The 20,140-nt window shown below is 38.5% G+C and overlaps 1 protein-coding gene across 3 annotated transcripts in view; it reads left to right on the top strand.

The window, feature by feature from the left end:
• The window catches only part of LOC139935478 (stimulated by retinoic acid gene 6 protein-like), a 20,514-nt gene extending 374 nt beyond the window's left edge, over positions 1-20,140 (top strand). Inside the window, exons 1-14 of one of the 3 annotated variants that reach the window (XM_071930108.1) lie at positions 426-668; positions 1,179-1,252; positions 3,577-3,658; positions 4,846-4,931; positions 6,550-6,701; positions 7,522-7,654; positions 7,927-7,984; positions 8,524-8,634; positions 9,593-9,702; positions 10,773-10,825; positions 11,853-11,914; positions 13,235-13,322; positions 13,825-13,900; positions 14,335-14,403. In XM_071930108.1, the coding sequence (XP_071786209.1) occupies positions 3,578-3,658; positions 4,846-4,931; positions 6,550-6,701; positions 7,522-7,654; positions 7,927-7,984; positions 8,524-8,634; positions 9,593-9,702; positions 10,773-10,825; positions 11,853-11,914; positions 13,235-13,322; positions 13,825-13,835 (945 nt within the window). In that variant the 5' untranslated portion in view covers positions 426-668; positions 1,179-1,252; position 3,577 and the 3' untranslated portion in view covers positions 13,836-13,900; positions 14,335-14,403. Of the gene's footprint in view, positions 1-425; positions 669-1,178; positions 1,253-3,576; positions 3,659-4,845; positions 4,932-6,549; positions 6,702-7,521; positions 7,655-7,926; positions 7,985-8,523; positions 8,635-9,592; positions 9,703-10,772; positions 10,826-11,852; positions 11,915-13,233; positions 13,323-13,824; positions 13,901-14,334; positions 14,411-15,344; positions 15,394-16,221; positions 16,304-16,813; positions 16,955-17,598; positions 17,763-18,276; positions 18,439-19,370 lie in introns of those variants that run through there. The other 2 variants (XM_071930107.1, XM_071930109.1) reach the window with 2 other exon arrangements.

Below are 20,140 nucleotides of genomic sequence, written 5' to 3'. Positions count from 1 at the left end.
GGCTACCTCCACATACTCTCACTGTATGACATATCTAATGAATATTCATAGCATGCACATTCCGTCATTGTAACCAGTCTGATATTTTCTTTCAATGTATTGAAACGCAATGACATTGTCTTACTATGAAGTATCTCAGTTTAGTATTAAATTTACTCTTTGGCCGTCAGACTGTACGACCTATCTGATTTTCATTTACAATTTACATTGCCCAACTTTCCTTCAGATGACAGTTTGCATAGTCTTGATCCAAGACGTTACCGGCGGTATACTTTACGAATGTAACATAACAAGGTTGAATACTATCTTGCAACCTGCTTTACAAAGAGACCACACTAACGCCATAAAAGGAATGCTATGGTATAGTGGTGCTGGCAGAGGGGTTAGCTTTTTGGAAGAAAAACAACCCGCCAAACCGATTGGGATTGTGTTTAATGCACTTGTATCAGAAAACCAGCCAAGCATACAAAACAAAGCTCCACCAACATTGTGAATTATTATAACATGCCTTTGTTAAGTGAAATTCGCAGCCTTTTTCGTGCACAATAATCCCCAGTGGTCCATAGTACATCAATCGTCAACCATATTTTGCAGAAGACCAACAAACCCTGATCATCAGTGCGCTATTTCCAACCCTGATCCTCTAATTAGAAGCCGACTTGAACAAGGTGAGTTTACTAAATTATTACCTAGTAATGGCCTATCCTGTACCAGTTACCAAAAGTCACATTATTGGTAATTACTCAAAATAATTTTTAGCATAAAACCTTACTTGGTGACGAGTAATGGGGAGAGGTTGATAGTATAAAACATTGTGAAAAACGGCTACCTCTGAAGTGCCATAGTTTTTGAGGAAGAAGTAATTTTCCACGAATTTGATTTCAAGACCTCAGATTTAGAACTTGAGGTCTCGAAATCAACCATCTAAACGCACACAACTTCGTGTGACAAGGGTGTTTTCTTTTTTCATTATTATCTCACAACTTTGATGACCGATTGAGCTCAAATTTTCACAGGTTAGTTATTTTATGCATATTGTTGAGATACACCAACTGTGAAGGCTAGTCTTTGACAATTACCAATAGTGTCCACTGCCTTTAAGTGGAATTCGCAGCCTTTTTCGTGCACAATAATGCCCAGTGGTCCATAGTACATCAATCGTCAACCATATTTTGCAGACGACTAACAATCCCTGATCGTCAGTGCGTTATTTCCAACCCTGTTCCTCTAATTAGAAGCCGACTTGAACAAGGTGAGTTTACTAAATTATTACCTAGTAATGGCTTATCCTGTACCAGTTACCAAAAGTCATGTTTATGAGCTTTAAAGGCAGTGGACATTATTGGTAATTACTCAAAATAATTATTAGCATAAAACCTTACTTGGTGACGAGTAATGGGGAGAGGTTGATAGTATAAAACATTGTGAAAAACGGCTACCTCTGAAGTGCCATAGTTTTCGAGGAAGAAGTAATTTTTCACGAATTTGATTTCGAGACCTCAAGTTTAGAATTTGAGGTCTCGAAATCAAGCATCAGAAAGCACACAACTTTGTGACACAAGGTTTTTTCTTTCTTTCATTGTTATCTCGCAAAGTCGACGACCGATTGAGCTCAAATTTTCACAGGTTTGTTATTTTATGCATTTTTATGTTGAGATACACCAACTGTGAAGACTAGTCCTTGACAACTACCAATAGTGTCCACTGTATACTACAGGGCTGAGGGCACTCATAATATTAACCTCGCGCCCCCCTATGTACTAAAGTAATACGCAAATGAAGTGGACTATATCAGGTTTTTTGATAGAGTAAACCCATAAACTGATATCTGGTTTGCAATAAACTCGCAATAAAAAATAAAGCAGCTTGTGAAATATTCATCCAAATATTATAATCCCATTTTTATAGTGATAATTCATACAAAGGCATTTGTTTAATAAAACATTTTTTCCCAAGAAATTTTGTTCACGTTTGAATGGCATAACTTGCTTATTTAGACCGATTGCGCGACAAAATGTTTACATGATTGTGATCACGTGACCTGACACGGGTATAGAAAAACACAGATACACAGTCAGAGACATGAGAATACTCGTACCGACGGACCATAATCGGCTGTATTTTCGATAAATAATTGTTTTAACTCAAAACGAAGCTCTTAAAAACCATTGGACCCTTTCGATAAACAGTATTTTCCAAGGCCCACACTTCGTGTATCACAACTTCTATATAAAGTAACAAACCTGTGAAAATTTAAACTCGATCGGTCATCGGAGTCGGGAGAAAATAACGGGAAAACCCAGCCTTGTATCTCGATATCGAGAATTGATATTGTTTCACTGTTTTCTCAAAAAGTAAAGCATTTCATGGAATCATATTTCAAAAGAAGTCTTCCATCACTACCTTCTGTAAACCCTGTAAGTTATTTGTAAATCTGTGAACTTTTTTTTTCTGTACCGAAAGGGTCCAATGGCTTTAAATAAAGTTGAATGTTCTGTGACATTGATTGAAACCCTTTCCACGAAATAATACATATGTCATTTGTATGGTCATAGACCTTATGCACATGACGTCATTTCAGTAGGGCGCCCTCACCTAGAGGTCAAAAGGAGGTTGTTCATTGGCCAATCCTGTGCGCCGCGCGTACAAATCTGTACGATTATCGTATCGTTTCGATTGTTTCGTCACCGTTTTTCCACTAAGATGGCCGCTGGATGACGTCAATGCATAAGGTCTATAGACCTTTCTTTTGCAACGTCACAGCCCGAGTTTTTGCCAACCCAGATTGGAAAACTATGGAAAGCCGTAAGTGCAAATTGAGAAAAGATCGCTATTTTTGGTAACAATGTAACCAAATTTGTTTATTTTGTTAAAAACAAAACAAATAATAATGAGAGGTATTTTTTTTTTATTGAAAGTTTGCAGAAAATACTGAATTTGGTTAAAACATCTGTTTTTACGATTGAGTGTTTTACTAACATTCGGCCGACCATGCCAACCAAGGCGGTTTGTTTATCAACAAAAGAAAGGTCTATTAGTAATGGACGAAACAAAATCTCCCCAACGTAAAACTCCAAGGTTGGGACCACAATGGTCCCGGAAGTTTGAATACGCGCGAGACTTCCACAGTCTATTGCACATAGCGGTTTGGTTGGCAAAAATAATAAGGGAGCATCGCGCTATTTTGTATGCGGCCAATGCATAGGGTTATATATAAGTGTGACCATGTACATTCTTTTGCTAGTCTGGCAGGCAAAATACTGCACTGGTCACATGGGAAAAATGAGATTTCGTGTCATAATTTCCTTAACAAACCAATAATGAATGAATAAATCCAAGAGTTGTGAAAGAAAAAGCTGGACAAGTTTTGAGATGTGTCCCCTTTCATCATATCAAAAGTTGATAAAAATTGGACAGCGCAATCTCCATAAAATATAAGATTTTATATTTTCTTCCATTAGGCTGTGTACAAACCATGCCTGCAGGAAGTTCAGGCTTGGTGGCTCTTTTGTAAACATGTGATGTCACAGGTCACATCGTCTATACTAACTTCCTCGTTTAATATTCAATTGTTAGGATGAATTTGACAAGCAGCATCTCCACATGCGGGGACTATTTTGTCTTCAATACGTGGTTGGATTTCACACTTCTAGCTTCGGTTCGTATGCTACTCATTACCTCGGTCAAATAAACTGTTTAAATAATGGACGCACACGATCTTCTTTAAATAATGCATTGTAAAGGCACTGTAGATTATTGGTATTTACTCAAAATAATAAGTTGGCATAAAAACTTACTTGGTGACGAGCAATGGAGAGCTGTTGATAGTATAAAACATTGTGAGAAACGGCTCCCTCTGAAATAATGTAGTTTTTGAGAAAGAGGTTATTTATTTTCTCACTCAAGTCTTGAAAGACGTCAGGCTGAAGCCTTTTGACATCCGAAAGCAAACACACAATCATGTGCAACAACTATAACTTTTCACAGATTAGTTTCTGTACACCAAATGCCTACACCAAATGTGAATACTGGTTAATTGAAAACCACCAATTAAAGTTGTCGAGTGCCTTTAAAGTCTCCTGGAAATAGAATTTTTTTCTTTTAAACATAAGAGTATATGCTTACGAACAATAAAACATTTTTTTTAGTAATTGTTTGTCACGATTGATATATTTAAAAAATATATAAAGTTGTTTGGGGGGCTGACTCCGCCTGACCCTTTTGTGACGTCATTCAAGGCAGACTTTGCCTGCAATGCGTATAATAAACACACGTGCAAAGTACATGTACGTCCAAGTCGTGAGTTGGTACATTTCAAAAAGTGTTTTTCTGCATTCAGCAGCAGTACACCTGGTCGGCATTGCCGGAAAAAAACAAACTCACGACTTGGTCCGTACTTTGCAATTGTGTTTACTCTACGCATTACAGTCAAAGTCTGCCTCGATTGACGTCACGAACAGCGCCCTCTCGGGTCGGGGTCTTCTCTTAAATTTGTAAATAACATAAGAACTGATTTTTTAAAACCTTAGTTAACTGTTTATTCAGATTCAACTCATCAAAACACATATATTAGAGACAAAAGCTTTATTTTCAAAAAATACCACTTCCATCAGGTGACTTTAATTTGATATTGACCAACATTCTATTTTTTAGCATGGGGAGAAGTGAAGTGATTTTATTTCCATAGGCCCTTTTATTTTGTGATGTTTGAAAGTTTGTACTTTCATGTAATTCAACTCTTGGTCGTCATGGTAAATTTTAAGCAATAAACCATTGATAATTGAACTTGATGAGTGAATCACAAACACAAGCACGCTCTCTATTATGTTTTTTTTTTTTGATCAGCTCCCGATCATAGTCTTTTTCTGTTTTCTGGAGCGCAGAGTGAATCTCTGGCCGACTTTCCTGAATGGAAGGCCAGGTATTGCAACGTAAGTAGTCTAGGTACTAGACAAGCAGCTATCATTGTACATTAAAGGCAGTGGACACTGTTGGTAATTACTCAAAATAATTGTTAGCATAAAATCTTTCTTGGTGACCAGTAATGGGGAGAGTTTGATGTTATACAACATTTTGAGAAACGGCTCCCTCTAAAGTGCCATAGTTTTTGAGAAAGAAGTATTACTTCTTCGTGGAGAAAGAAGTAATTTTCCACGAATTTGATTTCGAGACCTCAGATTTAGAACTTAAGGTCTCGAAATCAACCATCTAAACGCACACAATTTCGCGTGACAAGGGTGTTTTTTCTTTCATTATTATCTCGCAACTTCGATGAACGAATAGTCATTTATATGTTGAGATACACCATGTGTGAAGGCTAGTCTTTGACAATTACCAATAGTGTCCACTGCCTTTAATAACGGGTCTTATGAGATGACAGTATAGTTAGTTTGATATTGGATATTGGACATTCCCATAGGTTTGTACAGCGAATATCGGTGTTACTTTGATATATTGGATATTGGACATTCCCATAGGTTTGTACAGCGAATATCGATGTTGCTTTTAAATTGGACATGCACATATTGTACAGTGAATATCGATGTTGCTTTTATATTGGATATCGGTCATTCACTTTGCACAGCGAATATCGATGTTGCTTTTATTTATTGGACATAGGACATTCTCATAGGTTTGTACAGCGAATACCCAGTATCCATTATCAAACTAACTTTAATGTCATGTCTTAAACTTAAAGACGACCTTTCTTTCGCAACGTCACACCAACGAGGTCGGAAAAACTATAGAAAGCCATAAATACAAAAAAAACAAAAAAAAAAACAAACAAACAAATGGCCCATGTCTGTATAACAATGTCTAGCAAATTTAAAAAAAAAATAGTGTCGAATTTGTATTGACTTCATGCCACCAACGCCTATTTTGAAAGAGTTACTCTGGTTAGGCCTATACTAGTATAAGCAGTAGGAATAGGCCTAGGTACAAACGTGCCGTATAAATCACTCACAAACAATGCCCGTGTATATACATTGATGACCTTCTCGGGAAATCCAGTCTTACAATTCTTCAACCTCCCTATCGAGCCCATAATATACAGTCATTCATGGGGAGCCTAGACGAAAACATATTACCAGCACAAGTAAAATCAACTGTTTCTCTAACCCAATTAAAAAACTTTAAGACCCATCTTTTCATTGAGTAAATGGTACGTTTTATTTTTACCTTTCGTATGTTTTTGTTGTTGTTGTAGTTATTGCATTTTGTATTATTTTCTTTACGAGAAGTACTGGATTTCTTTTAAACAAGCTTTGGCTTGCGTTTCCATTTTGATCATTGTACATGTGTATTGATTTTATAGTGCCTTGAGCACTTTTGTGGAATTTTTGCGCTTCACAGCCCAAATTTATAAATTAAATAAACGAAATGAAAACAAAAACTAGAAAGAACTTTTTATACATTTTGGGGTGTGAAGAAAAAGAAAAAAATTAAAACAAAATACTCATAATAATGAAAACTTATAAAGCGCATAAATCCACAAACGTGCTCATGTCACTAATTGATTATAACTTTATTTCCTCTTAATTTTGGCAGTCCTATTAATCTTATTGACGCTTACAATGACCGCCTGGCATCGGCTTTAGCTTTTGTTTGTGTGTCTGTCCTGGTCTTCAATAAGATTACACACGATAACCAGGAATCCGTCACACAACCTTCGACTGACACCGTTCCGTTAATGCTGAGAGGTATGCACTCTTACTCTTTCAGTTCACCATCTTTATCGTGTCTCCTGTCTGCAGTGCCCAAATATCATGGCACTGCTTACCGTAAGCAAATAATCCGCACTTACGGAAGAAAATGAACTAAGCGCCAACAACCAGAATGAGGTTATGATACCGGATTTGATGCATTGTACTGTGCGCATGCGGTATCACTAAATTTTATAATTTGGTTTGCGGTAACACCATACTTGCCAAGTAGATTTTGTTCTTTAGAGAATTGGTTAGCTGTTATTCTAATATCACAGAGTAGATTTTCGAAATTCGGGAGATTTATCAGTTCTGAAAAGAACTGTCTTGCTTTTTAACTATACAACCTGGGCGGGAGGTAGAAATCGACCGGGACATACTACTTTAGCTATGGAGCAAGCTAGTCAAAACGTTGAAACCAATTAAAGAACACACTCCGCGGTAGTAGAGTTAATAAAGATCCACCAAAACCTAAAAACGTAGTACGGCCTTGCTTGATAAGTTGGAACCCATTTCATTCCCGTGTACATTACATAATATCTTGTATTTGGTATCCACATTTTTGTGAATGGGGCCTGCCATCTTTTTTCCCGGGGTTCTTGTAATGTGCACATTTTAACGTCTCTCTTTTGGAAGCATAAGCCCGAGTGCGAGACGGGGGAACCATGACCTCATCACTGACCAATCAACGTTGGCTTTACAAGACCGCGCGGCATAAGTTTTGGTGAATGAACCAATAGCTTTCGAGCTATGACGTTCACGAGGTCATGACCCTTCAGGCACCTATGTACGTTTTTATATCTTGATATCATTGCAGAAGTCCTGGGATTCCTGAGCGGAATTTGGAAGGCGCTCTTAGTGTGTACGGCAAGTTATCCGATCTTTTTGTGCCTGGGCACCAAGCACAAAGTGACTGGAAAAGCGATTGGGGTTTTCTACAGTCTAATATGGTGAGAACGATATCTTTGCGAATTACCGAAGAACCCTGGGGTCGATTTCACAAAGAGTTAGGAATCCTAACTTAGGACTAATCCTAGGAGATATTTATAACGTATGGCTAGTTAGGACGAGTCACCCGTCCTAACGCGAGATTAGACCTATAGTCTTAACACTTTGCGAAGTCCACCCCTGGACTTTTATCATTGGCGAGAGAGCCGCAAACTACTTGAAATTTCAAAGGTTTTTTGTTTACTTTTTGTTGTCACCTATTTTGTGTCTTTAGGACTGTGTTCTTCATTGGTCGACTCGCAGGATGCGAAAAAGAACTACCCTTTAAACTGGTAATTTGCTTAAGAAATGTCTCCGATATTTTGTTTTTCTTCGAAATATCACACGAGTATATCATACTCCTTTTTATATCGTTGGCAGGGATCCGGTTTTACACATTTCAAGATGACAGTTTTTATATTTTTGTATAACATAGACTTAAGTTAGGACTTAAGTTAGAATGGCTGCGGGTTCGATTCCCGGTCATGACACTTATGTCCTTGAGCAAGGCATTTAACTACGATTGCTTCTCATCACCCATGAGTAAATGGACACATGTGAATGTAGAGGTGTTTATTGTGAACTCTTCTCATGAGAACTCATGTTTGGGTCTATTTTGAAGCCAACATATACCAAACGAAGCAGGTGTGCCACTTTAACTTTGCAGTGAAACCACCTGGTCTCGATTCTTACACATATTGCTATTATTTGAAAAGAAAACCTATTTTGTTTAATAAAAGGTGTATTGCAAAAATTGTGTCCAAACTCTCGCCGTGTTGCGCCGTTGGTGTATGCACTTAATGTGTTTTTTTCTTTCGTTAAAATTACCTAGTCAGATCCATTAATAAGTGGACCCGGCTTTGTGTTTTTCGTCCTCTTGACGTTCCGGTTTGGGCACGGGCTGGTGAAATACTTAAACCGATTAAGACTCAACCAGCTTTCGGTAAGTTAAATAAAATATGCAGTTGAACTTATAAAGCGTATGCTGGGGCATAGACCTTTTCGCAAATACCTATTGCGCAAGTGCTAACTGTAATGAGGTGCATGCTGGTCTAGCTAGTAATCAAACTTGATCTCTAGCTAGACCAGCATGCATCTCACTCCACGCATTACTCGTGGGTACCGAGTATTTGCGATAAGGTCTGTTCGTTTTTGGTGACAAGTTGTTCCCGTCAAAATGGCAAAATTTGTGTTGTGAAGCCAAATCCTCGTCCATCCTTTGCTCATTCGGTCACACCCAGAAGATAACAAAACCTGATTGATTGGTTACATGTTATAGTTATATAACGGCATGAATTACTGGAGAAAAATTATTTTACAAAAAAACATCTGGATAGAAACAGTTGAGCCACGGGCCTTTTCCAAACTGCGTCACAGGCCGTATCCGAATTGGCGGCTAAAACTACGGCTACGGCTGTTGCTATGAGTGTTGCTAAGGATGATGGAGCAAATCAAGCCGTAGCACTATTCCAAAATTGGTGACGGAACCCAAGCCAGAGCCAGAGCCCAAGATGGGTTCGGAAAAGAAAGAAAATCGTAGACTTGCCCAGTCCCTCAGAGCAAGTCGATGTTGAGCCATCTACCGACAACTATAAATTCCTTAGCAACAGCCTTGGCAACAGTCGTAGCCGTAGCTGTAGCCGCAAATTCGGACAAAACTTTATAATGCTCATAATACTGGCGCCACAAGTCAAGAAGAAAATGGTGTCCCTTCTGCCTTCCTCATTGCAGTGGCGTGAAAATAGAATAAAACCATAGAGTTATATATAAGAATAAAACCATAGAGTTATGTATAAAAACTGAATAAAACGAACCTAGAAACCAGTCACTGTTGGATATAAAAGCTAAACGCTGACCTATGTTGGTTGACTTACACGTCGGCATGTGTGTTTAAATTACAGAGTCTTAAGGGAAACACAGCACCAAGTCAGTCTGCATCCTCAAAGTTTCAGGAATCTCATTTCTACCAAAGGACTAAGTATTTGCTGTCAAGACCACAACCGAAGGAGTAGTAAATATAATTGAATTGAATATTAAGTTATTAAATAGGGGCACACACGCCTTCGAACATTTTTCATGTTTGGAATTATACAGTGTGTTGTTATGAGTGCGTGGCGATTGAAAAGTCATAAATTTGCCTACTGAAATACAACCAGCACCAGAACACTTTTGTCCTGCGATGGCGGACCGTGTTCTGTCATGAAATTACAGAAAAACCACACAATTTCAAGGCATATTATGTGAGTCATGGACTTTGGGATGTTCCTCAGAACATCAAACAATCTTCTTCATTACCCATCCTCAAAACTTCACCTAAAGCATGCCTTTTTTCGCGAGCTTAAAGGAAAATTACAAAAAAGAATTGCTGACAAAACAGCTGCTGGCAGTGTAAGCACTTTATGTAATCCACCATATTCATAAAGTGACTAACCTGTGCCCAATTTCATGGCTCTGCTTACCATAAGCACATAATCGGTGCACGGCAAGCGTAGTTCTCGGGTAAGCGGCGAATTTTGACTTATGCGCGTGCGTACTTCGCGTTACTAGGCATTCTACGCTTACAAGGCAAGCGCAGAAATTCGGCGCTTGCACGTCAAGCGGGGAATCGTGATCGTAAGCGCATAATTCGGCGGTAAGCAGAGCCATGAAATTGGGTCCAGTATAGAAGTTTGAGATCGATCAGCCATCTGGGTCACAAGAATATAGTGAGAAACCGATTACACATAATATTTATTACACATATTATTTATGACATCGATTAAGAAAATGAATAAAACGCTCAATGAGTGATAACTCCAAACTGGAGGTTTAGTTTTATATAATTCTCATGAAATATGACATTTCAGACAGAAATATTTCAAAGGATGTTTTCTACAATCATCATCATTAGACAGTGTAAGTTGTATATAAAAATATGTGGTCTTAGTTTTTCTTGTCAATTTTGTAATGTTCCTTTAAAATGGACGAAAATGGCCGTCGTCCCTCGAAAATAACTGGAGGAGACATTGTGTCCGTTTTTATTTGTACTAACAAAAGTCATAATGATCCAAAATCTCTTGTAACTTTATTCTCTTTTTGTAGTGGAGGAAACTTCATATCGCGAGAACTTCGAAAATATTTTTACCATGAAAGAGGTACGGAATATTAGCGAGCAAAAACGTGAACGTGAACGTCAAACTTTGTGTTGTTTCTGGGTGACGTCACCACTTTGGGCATATTATTGCATGCTCAAGTATGAAGTCTGCGCGCACGTAAGTACCTGACGTGAAAAATGGTAGCCTCAATTATGCTAAAAACGTGAGATTTTAACGACACAGGTTTCTGACGTTCACGTTCACGTTCACGCGGAACGTGCAGCTAAACCTCCCTATAAAGCAGTGAGACTCACGCAAGTCAAAATAGAGTGCGCCACCAATAGCTGGTTCTTTAAAAGGCAGTTGTTTAACACCATAATTGAAACAAAATTAGAAGCACAATTACTAATTAATGGCAATAATATCTCTGTTTAAAGCCATTATACACTTTCGGTAAACAGTATTGTCCAAGTCCCACACTTCGTGTATCACAACTTATACATAAAATAACAAACCTGTGAAAATTAGGGCTCAATCGGTCATCGGAGTCGGGAGAAAATAACGGGAAAAACCATCCCTGTTTCCGCACGTTTCGCCGTGTCATGACATGTGTTTAAAATAAATCCGTAATTCTCGCTATCGAGAATTGGTAATTGTTTTAATGTTTTCTCAATAATTAAAGCATTTCATGGATTAGCATTTCAAGAGAAGTCTTTCACTCTTACCTTCTGTAAACCCTGTAAGTTATTTGTAAATCTGGGAACCTTTTTTTCTGATCCGAAAATGTATAATGGCTGTAAAAATCACCTTTTCTTGTGCACTCTCTTGGTGGCGCGATTAATTGTGACATGAATTTTATTCACATTCCATGCGCCTTAATAACATCCTTCTAAACAAATGTGATTACATTTTATGGTAATTTGACATAACCTAGAATAAAAAAAAAGAACTTCTTTAAAATATCTTGCACAGCATTTACAGGTGTTATTGCAAACTGAATATAGGCCTACACTGACTCATCACCATGTCGTTATATCATGATGCATAAGTTGTACATTTTGTAATAATAATGTTTTCCACTTTGCAGGTTTCAAGTTTTCTAGACAGAACACTTCTGTCCTTGCTATGGTATTGTTACTGACATACTTGGTAAGATCAAGTTTGAGAAAGTTTTATGACATGTTATCAAGTAAAAATCCTGTTATCGTTTAGTTTTCAATAAACTCATCCAACCAATGTTATATTCATCGCAGATTGGGTGTATTGGTCCTTTAAAGTTACGGTGCTCATGAACGAGCATTGGAATGGCGCCTGACAAATTGTACAATTTAAAGGGACACGTTGCTTTGGTTCGGGCGAGTTGGTCTTTTGACAACTTGCACACGTGTCACACGCGGCGACTGATGCCACGCTCACCATGTTGGTGGGCAGTTAGGTTTACGTGTATTAACGCCGCGTAGCCTAAAATGCATACTTTCACTGCATAACGCGCAGCATAGAGTTAATATAAAAACGCACAGTGAAATTGCCCACCAGTATGGCGCATTCCATTCGAGATTTTTCTGCTGATGACGTCAGGTGAAATCGGTCAATACCATAGAGCTATATATAGCTCTATGGTCAATACACTGTAAACAAATCCGTAAAATTTAAGGTGCTTTACCTGGCAGCTAGGGTGACAGGTGAAGTGCAGTACATTTCACAGTGGAAGTTTTGTAAATTGTGCCTTGAAGGGGTAGTTTGCAAAACTTCCACCGTGAAATTTACGGCACTTTACCTGGCACCCTAGCTGCCAGGTAAAGCGCCGTGAATTGTACCGATTTTTTTTTTTACAATGTACGAAAACCGTTTGCGACAGTTTGTTATAAAATGCATGGGTGGAAAGATGTTTTAAAAGTAGAATATAATGATCCACACAAATATGCTTTGAATTTGCACGGTTTTCCTTTTATTTTGCGAACTAACATGGTCGGCCATTTTGTGGAGTCAATAATTTGACTCAACAATATGGCGTGCCAGTGTTAGTTCACGACGTATAAGGAAAACCGTGCAATTTCGAGGCATTTTTGGGTAGATCATTATATGGCTATATGCATTTTATAACAAACGGTTTTTAAACGCTTTTCATAGACCAACTCGCCCGGACCAAGGCAACGTGTCCCTTTAGTGATTGATCAAACTGTCCTTATGACATTTGTAGGGGTAATAAATGTATTTTTAGGGGTAATAAATGTGTTTTTTAACCTTTTGGAGAGGTATTGATGTATTCTTTTACCAGTAGGCCCTACCTCTCGAAGTTATTTTGTTCCCTCGAAGTTGCTTTATTCAATCCCCTCCAGAGGGACGCTGTTGTTTCGATGGAACGACATGATTGTGAGGGAACAAAACAGTACTTGGAGGGGACAAAATATGTCCCTCCAGGGGCTCCATATTAACACCAAGTTTATTTCTATTGTTTTCTTTATCCAGAACTGCACAGTAAATATCAGTTACTTTATGCCACTTGTTGAAATGTACGGAGCTTTTTCGAACTTAGTGCTCGGAGTTGACTTAAAAGGTAAGTCTAATGTCTTGCAGTGCATCTGACTTCTTATTATTGCATGGTTGATAAAGATCTAAATAAAATGGTTTTGGTCATATTTGATCTGGTGCAAAATTGAACGTGTCGATGTTCTGTCCCGGTGGGCCATTAAGAAGTTCATACATCTGTTAATATCTGAAATTAATTCATCTTTGAAAAAAATGTACCTGGGAAAAAACCTACCCCCCCAAAAAAAAAAAAAAACCCACAAAAAAACCCACAAAAAAACAAAAACGTATGAAACTAACGGTTTTAACACTGTACCGTTGTTGATTACATAAAAGAACTTTGTCTGCAACTTTTTTTGTGAGTTCTACCATTTTGTATTAGCTTGCAAATAGGTATCCACTATTAAAATGATGATGTAAACTGCGGCATCACACGTTAGCATCAGAGCCTGTACAAATCTCTTCTTGTATAAACTGAAGCCCAGTGTCTTATTTTGATCGTTGTTTTCGATAATTATTATATTTTGCAGTGACGTTCTAGCTCGCCACTGTTGTCTCCTTCATAGTCTGCATGTTGTCAAATATTGATGCTCAGAAGCGGTACAGGTGAGTATTCAACTTTATTTATCTTTCGATCTTTTATTTATTTTATGTATTTATTCACAAGCAACACACAAACAGTACATACAGAGAATTAACTTTATCAATCAGACTACAGAGAGCAATCCTGATGATAACCAAAAATCGAAAAAATCGAGAAAAAACTGATAAGCATCCGCTCCGTGTACTCGGGTGGGATTCTAACCCACGACCTTTGCAATTCTAGAGCAATGTCATACCAACTAGGCCACCTAGATTGCCCAGTAGCTAGAGGCAGTTTGAGTCACATAGCTCGGAAGTACTGAGTATACATCGGTATGGGTAAACCGTCATTAATATTCATTATCCCCGATGCAAATTTAACATCTCCATTAAAGTGTTTACTTTTGTTGTATTGTAGTAGGATATAACATGATTTTGTTGATGTTTTATTCCAACAGAGAACACACTTTGCAACTATGGAAAGGCGATCGGTCCTTCCAGGCAGGAATTGTTCTCAGCAACGAGGCCATAATGGTAGCTTTCACTTTGAAAAAAATCTTTGTTTATGTTTTCTGAACCGTATTCCTGATCGTGAGGCCACTGGCAGAACTTCACTCAAACTGTCCCCACCAAGAAACCAAAAAGGAAGTTGAATCAAGCAAGTTTTCTGTGCAAAAAAACCCCGTTATTTACGTAGTTAGATTTTAGAAGTAAAAAGTGTTGCCATTCTCGTGGACGATGCAATATCAAAAACGTTTGCTTGGTCGCACTTTGCTATAGGGGCGACTTTGCTGGGGGCGAGCCGACTGGTTTCCGTGACACAATAACTCACCAACAGGAAATAAAACGGGACTCTTGTCACACAACAGGCAGCTTTACCAATTAATTAGTAGTGACTGTATTGATCATAGAGTACCTCCATGGTTTGATCCTGAGTCGTAGACTTGCCCATCAGTCCCTCGAGCCAGTCAAGGTCAGTCCCTCTACTGGTGGCTAATATGGAAATATTGACTGCTATGAGGGGCACAGTTAAAATTATAGGGCCAAGGTGATGTCAAAACCATGACTATGCCCGAAGCGAAGCTAAATCCAGCATAGCCAAGCAGAGCTGCAATGAACATTGTTTTCTATACTGTGAATGTTTTTTTGATGATGTGAAAGTTACTTTTAGGAGAGCTGTGAGCAAACGACGCTCTTACCTGGGCCCAATTTTATAGGAGCTGCTAAGCACAACAATTTGCTTAGCATGAAATTTCTTCCTTGATAAAAACAGGATTACCAACCAAATTTCCATTTGTTGCATATTGCTTGTTACTGGTATTCAGCTGTTATTTGCTTATCCTGAAAATCACGTGGACATTTGGTTGTTAAAACTGTTGTCATCAAGGCAAAAATGTCGTGCTAAGCAAAATGTTGTGCTTAGCAGCTCTTTGAAATTTGGCCCTGTATGTAAACTTGTTCTCCACAGATGCAGAGTACACGCTATATTGGTTTTCGCCTCGCGTTTGCCATAATTGGTGAGCATAAACAAAAAGTATAGTTGTTTTTCATCAGAATCACTCTCTATATATTTGACCATCCCATCATCACAATATTTTGGGGAATTGTTTGATGGGGTTGAAACATACGAACCTCCACACATCCACCGGGTTTGTCACGTCAATACAACATAGTTTAATATTAAACTCTTTGTTAAAAGTAAATGATTCAAGATTTCTATAGCTTGCGGCGTCCATGTTTTGTGTGATCAGCCACATGCATGAAACAACAAAACGGTGGCAATTTTGGCTGAAAACAGTAAAACAAAATCAACATTTTAGAATGTAAATTTATTGCCCTTTATCTTGGCTGTAATAACCGTAATCAGTTCTTACGTGTTTCTTTTAGGTTTTAAGATATCGTTTTCTCAAATATTACGGCTTCACTTTTACAGAAATAAAACGGTTCTTGTGTGAACTTCATTACTTATGAGCTTCCATACTAAGGTTTAACCTTGTATAAGTTAAACAGCAAATAATGGTAATAATAATAGTAGCTTCTTCTTATCTGTCACTCAGTGAAGCTCAAGGTACTGTAACATACAGTATATGTCCTACAAGGTATGTTGGGCGTTATGAGACCTACTCCTTTTTTTTAATACATAGCACCATGTAATGTTACAAGGTGCTGTGGCGCAATATGCTGCAAATCAAACCAGGAACATCGGAGCGAACCCCTTCTCTTGTGCACCTTTGAGCACTTGGTTCTTTTGAGTGCGTTTCACAACACACGGGACCAACGGCTTTACGTCCCATCCGAAGTGTCACGAACAAAGTTGTTTCCTTTAGAATTTTGATTCATTGCAGGTGTTGATATTCTACTGATCGTCCTCTTGGTCTGTTTTGTAATAATCGAAATATGGTTCGTCTCCCTTCTTGAGGAATATTGGTATGTAAATACAGATAAAGACAGATAAAGACCGACAAATGCTTTGTATAATTATACAAAAATGAAAGAAAAAAAATCACTGCTAAGAGTGCCCTAACCTCGACGGGTCTTCACTTATCTTAATTAATTTCCATCAATCTATCCCGGGGCCCAATTTCACAGAGCTGCTTAAGCAGATAATTTTGCCTAACAAATTCCTGTTTTTTAGAGGAAATAAGCAGGATACCAGTCAGAATAAGTACATCTGAGGTGGAATTTTGGCTGGTAACCTTACTCTGATGAACAAGCTCTGGTGGTGTTTCTATTCAGCAGAGTGTGTGTGTTCGAGTCCCGGTCGTGGCACTCTTGTGTCCCTGAGGAAGACACTTAACTCTAATTTGCTTCTCTCCACCATGGGGTAAATGAGGGGAACTGAGATGTTTTTTAGGGAATGAATTAAATGGCCATGCGATCAAGGGTAGTAACGTTTGAAGCGCTTTGAGACTTCTGTGATCTTGATTTTTGATATAGGCTGACCCTTGTGCTGTTCTTTGTTTTGGGTGTTGTACAAGCCGCAATGACTCGTTTAGTGTTCCTACAGAGGGCAGATGATGAGGACCGATCTCTAAATATTTTCCGGAAAAGAAAGACTTACCTTGGTCTTGATAACAGGTAAACACAGTGTTGTTAAAATAAAGTTGTACAATTTGGTAACCACTCTTAAAATAAAAAACGATAACAACTTAGCCTACAGCAGCTTTAGCAAATTTTTTGCAAATATACCCCAACAATTTTAATCTGAGATGCACCGTAGAACTTCTTGAACATTTACATTTAGTTTATTCTATATTGACTTGTGGTAGACCTTAATGCGTGCATGCCAACTCTACCTTACGGATCCGGTTTGATGGGGTCCTGCTATTTTTTAAAATTATTATTACCTTTGCTAAAGAATTCCCTTGTGTGGGGTCCGAGTTGAACAAAGAATTATATACTTGATTTGGATTTACCCTTACACCGATGTGTGAGCACTGTACTTTCCCGAGTGCTGTGAAAACAAAATCACAGGTATTACTCGGGTGGGATTCGAACCCATGACCCTTGAAATTCTAGAGCAGTGTCTTACCACTAGACCACCGAGATTACCCGGTAGCTGGAGGCAGTTCGAAACCTTTATTTTAGCAGTGAGTAGTACCGCACCGACATTATAGATGACATTATAGATGTTATTGGGGAAACAGAATCTAAAAGACCATCACAAACACGTATAGTTTCCGCATTATCATTTCCTGTTTTCTGTCTTTTTCCAATTCCAGACGTGTGTTCCACGTTGTCTTCTACTTCTCGATGTTTGTTAATGTTATCCAAGCCGCACTGGCGGGTTTATTTCGTTTGCTGGACAGTGTTGTGATTGGACTGTTTCTCATTGGTCGAGTTGACCGATGCGCTATGCAGCGTGACTGGGAATCACGTGATGGTGGTAAGAGCATATGTCATTATCTGAACAGTGTTTGGACGAGTAGGCGTGAGGTCACACTCGTCCCCTAGGTTTCCCACGAACACACTCTATACGCCTCTCTTTATATATGCATGAGGTACGTCACAATGCTAACTCAAAACGAGGCGATGGGCGCAGCCACTGCAAGTGATGGGTAAGACTTATGACGTCATGCATAAGTATTAAGAGAGGCGTATAGTAAATACACTGAGCAAACCCCGGCAAAAAATTTGCTTAAGCACGAAAATAGCGTGCTTATTTTACACATGTTAGTGGCCAAATGTCATGCCACCTAGCGTTCAAAAGTCTCACATTGATGTACATTTGTCAAAAGTCTCCCATTGATATGCATTTGTATTACATTTCTTACTTTGCTTACATTGCCAGCAAATGCTCAGTTAGCACAAAAATAAACTCATTTGAAATGTTCCTTTGATCATCATTATTATTACTATTAATTATTATTAAAACGTATTATTAAATCCTTTCCCGCCAGCGTTCACGGCTTACATCAGTTTCCTGCAACTTGAGGTTTCTCATACACATCCCGTTGTCATCACATTCTGCCATTTGCTGAACGAGTTGATCGCTCAGCGAAAACGTGACTCAACCCCTCTACCTGGCCCAGCTGAAAACATATACGCCGTTGTCAATGAAGGTAAATTGCGCCTTTGAGCAGTTAATTAGATGCATCATCAGTGGATTGTTGTGAATCCTTTAAAGGCAGTGGACACTATTGGTAATTACTCAAAATAATTATTGGCATAAAACCTTACTTGGTAACGAGTAATGGGGAGAGGTTGATGGTATAAAACATTGTGAGAAACGGCTCCCTCTGAAGTGCCATAGTTTTAGAGAAAGACGCAATTTTCCACGAATTTGATTTCGAGACCTCAGATTTAGAACTTGAGGTCTCGAAATCAACCATCTAAACGCACACAACTTTGTGTGACAAGGGTGTTTTTTCCCCATTATTATCTGGCAAGATCGATGACCAAATGAGCTCAAATTTTCACAAGTTTGTTATTTTATGCTTATGTTGAGGTATTCCAACTTTGAAGGCTATGTCTTTGACAATTACAAATAGTGTCGACTGCCTTTAAACAATGCTTTCCCAATTTGTGTTGATGTGATCTCTTGTTTATTTAAAGACACTGGACACTATTGGTAATTGTCAAAGACCAGTCTTCTCACTTGACGATATCTCAAAATGTGCATCAAAACAAACCTGTGAAAATGCGAACTCAATATTATTGGTCGTCGATGTTGCGATAGAATTATGAAAGAAAAAACACCCTTGTCGCACAAGTTGTGAGCTTTCAGATGCTTGAATTCGAGACTTCAGCTGAGGTTATGTGGAAATCAAGACACAGAACATATTTTTTTTAAATGACTGTACCAGTGTTACCAGTGTATTTTCTTGCCTATCAGAAAAGCCATGGAATGTATAAAAAAGGGGTTATGCCCATTATCAAAGCTCAATATCAAAGTTTGGTGCTAACATTATAGTTGATCAATAGTTGTTAAGTTAAGCTCTTTCTGTTTTTTCCTAGCTCTTAAAAAAAGGTATATTTTGCTTGATTCCCCAAGGCTGTTCGCAGACTACCTCAGAGGGCCCCTCCTCTTGCCGTCCGGCCGTACCGACCGTCGATCGCGTGATGTCCTCCCGGGTCCGCAACCGATGGTTCCTGGCGCTGACTTTGACTCGCAACCCAACGCTGATTCCACTGCGTAAGAAACCCAAAGACGAAATCTCATCAATTTTGGTGTTAAATGTTGGTTAAATACCAACCCCCTCAAAAAGAAAATAATAAAAAAATGTCACTACACTCTTAAATTCCCCTCAGTTGTAATCTTTACCTAATATTGGATTTGGGGTAAATTTCAGTCTCAAATATCAATTTGTATACACTTGATATATCATAGCATGGAGCTATACAGAAGGAGCTCCATGATCATAGTAAGTTTGCGGTTCTCCACAAGACAATTAGAGAGCCACTGATCGAAAATGTCGAGTTGAAACCAACGGTTTCGATACCACCCCAACTCATTTTTAAAATTTTTATTTGTTTATATAGATTATCATTACAATGGTGTTACCGTTAACCTTACATATCTCCACCATGCAAAACAATTTCCTACACTCGATACAATTATGAGACTGTGGGTGGAACGCTCTTTTGTATGTAGTTTTTACACTGTGCTTATCCTATCACAAGAACTTATTATCAAGGACTTTTGTCACCCCCCCCCCTCTACAATGTAAACATAGCGGGGCCTTTAGGATGCAAAACATGACGGAGTGATCTTGAATTATTTTGGGCCGACCGCTGTAGAAAGAATTAGGTGATTATAATATA

Source organism: Asterias amurensis, chromosome 3, assembly GCF_032118995.1.
Source record: "Asterias amurensis chromosome 3, ASM3211899v1".
NCBI classification, from domain to species: Eukaryota; Metazoa; Echinodermata; class Asteroidea; order Forcipulatida; family Asteriidae; genus Asterias; species Asterias amurensis.
Note: the sequence above shows the minus strand (reverse complement) of the source record. Positions and strands in the feature narration are given on the sequence as shown.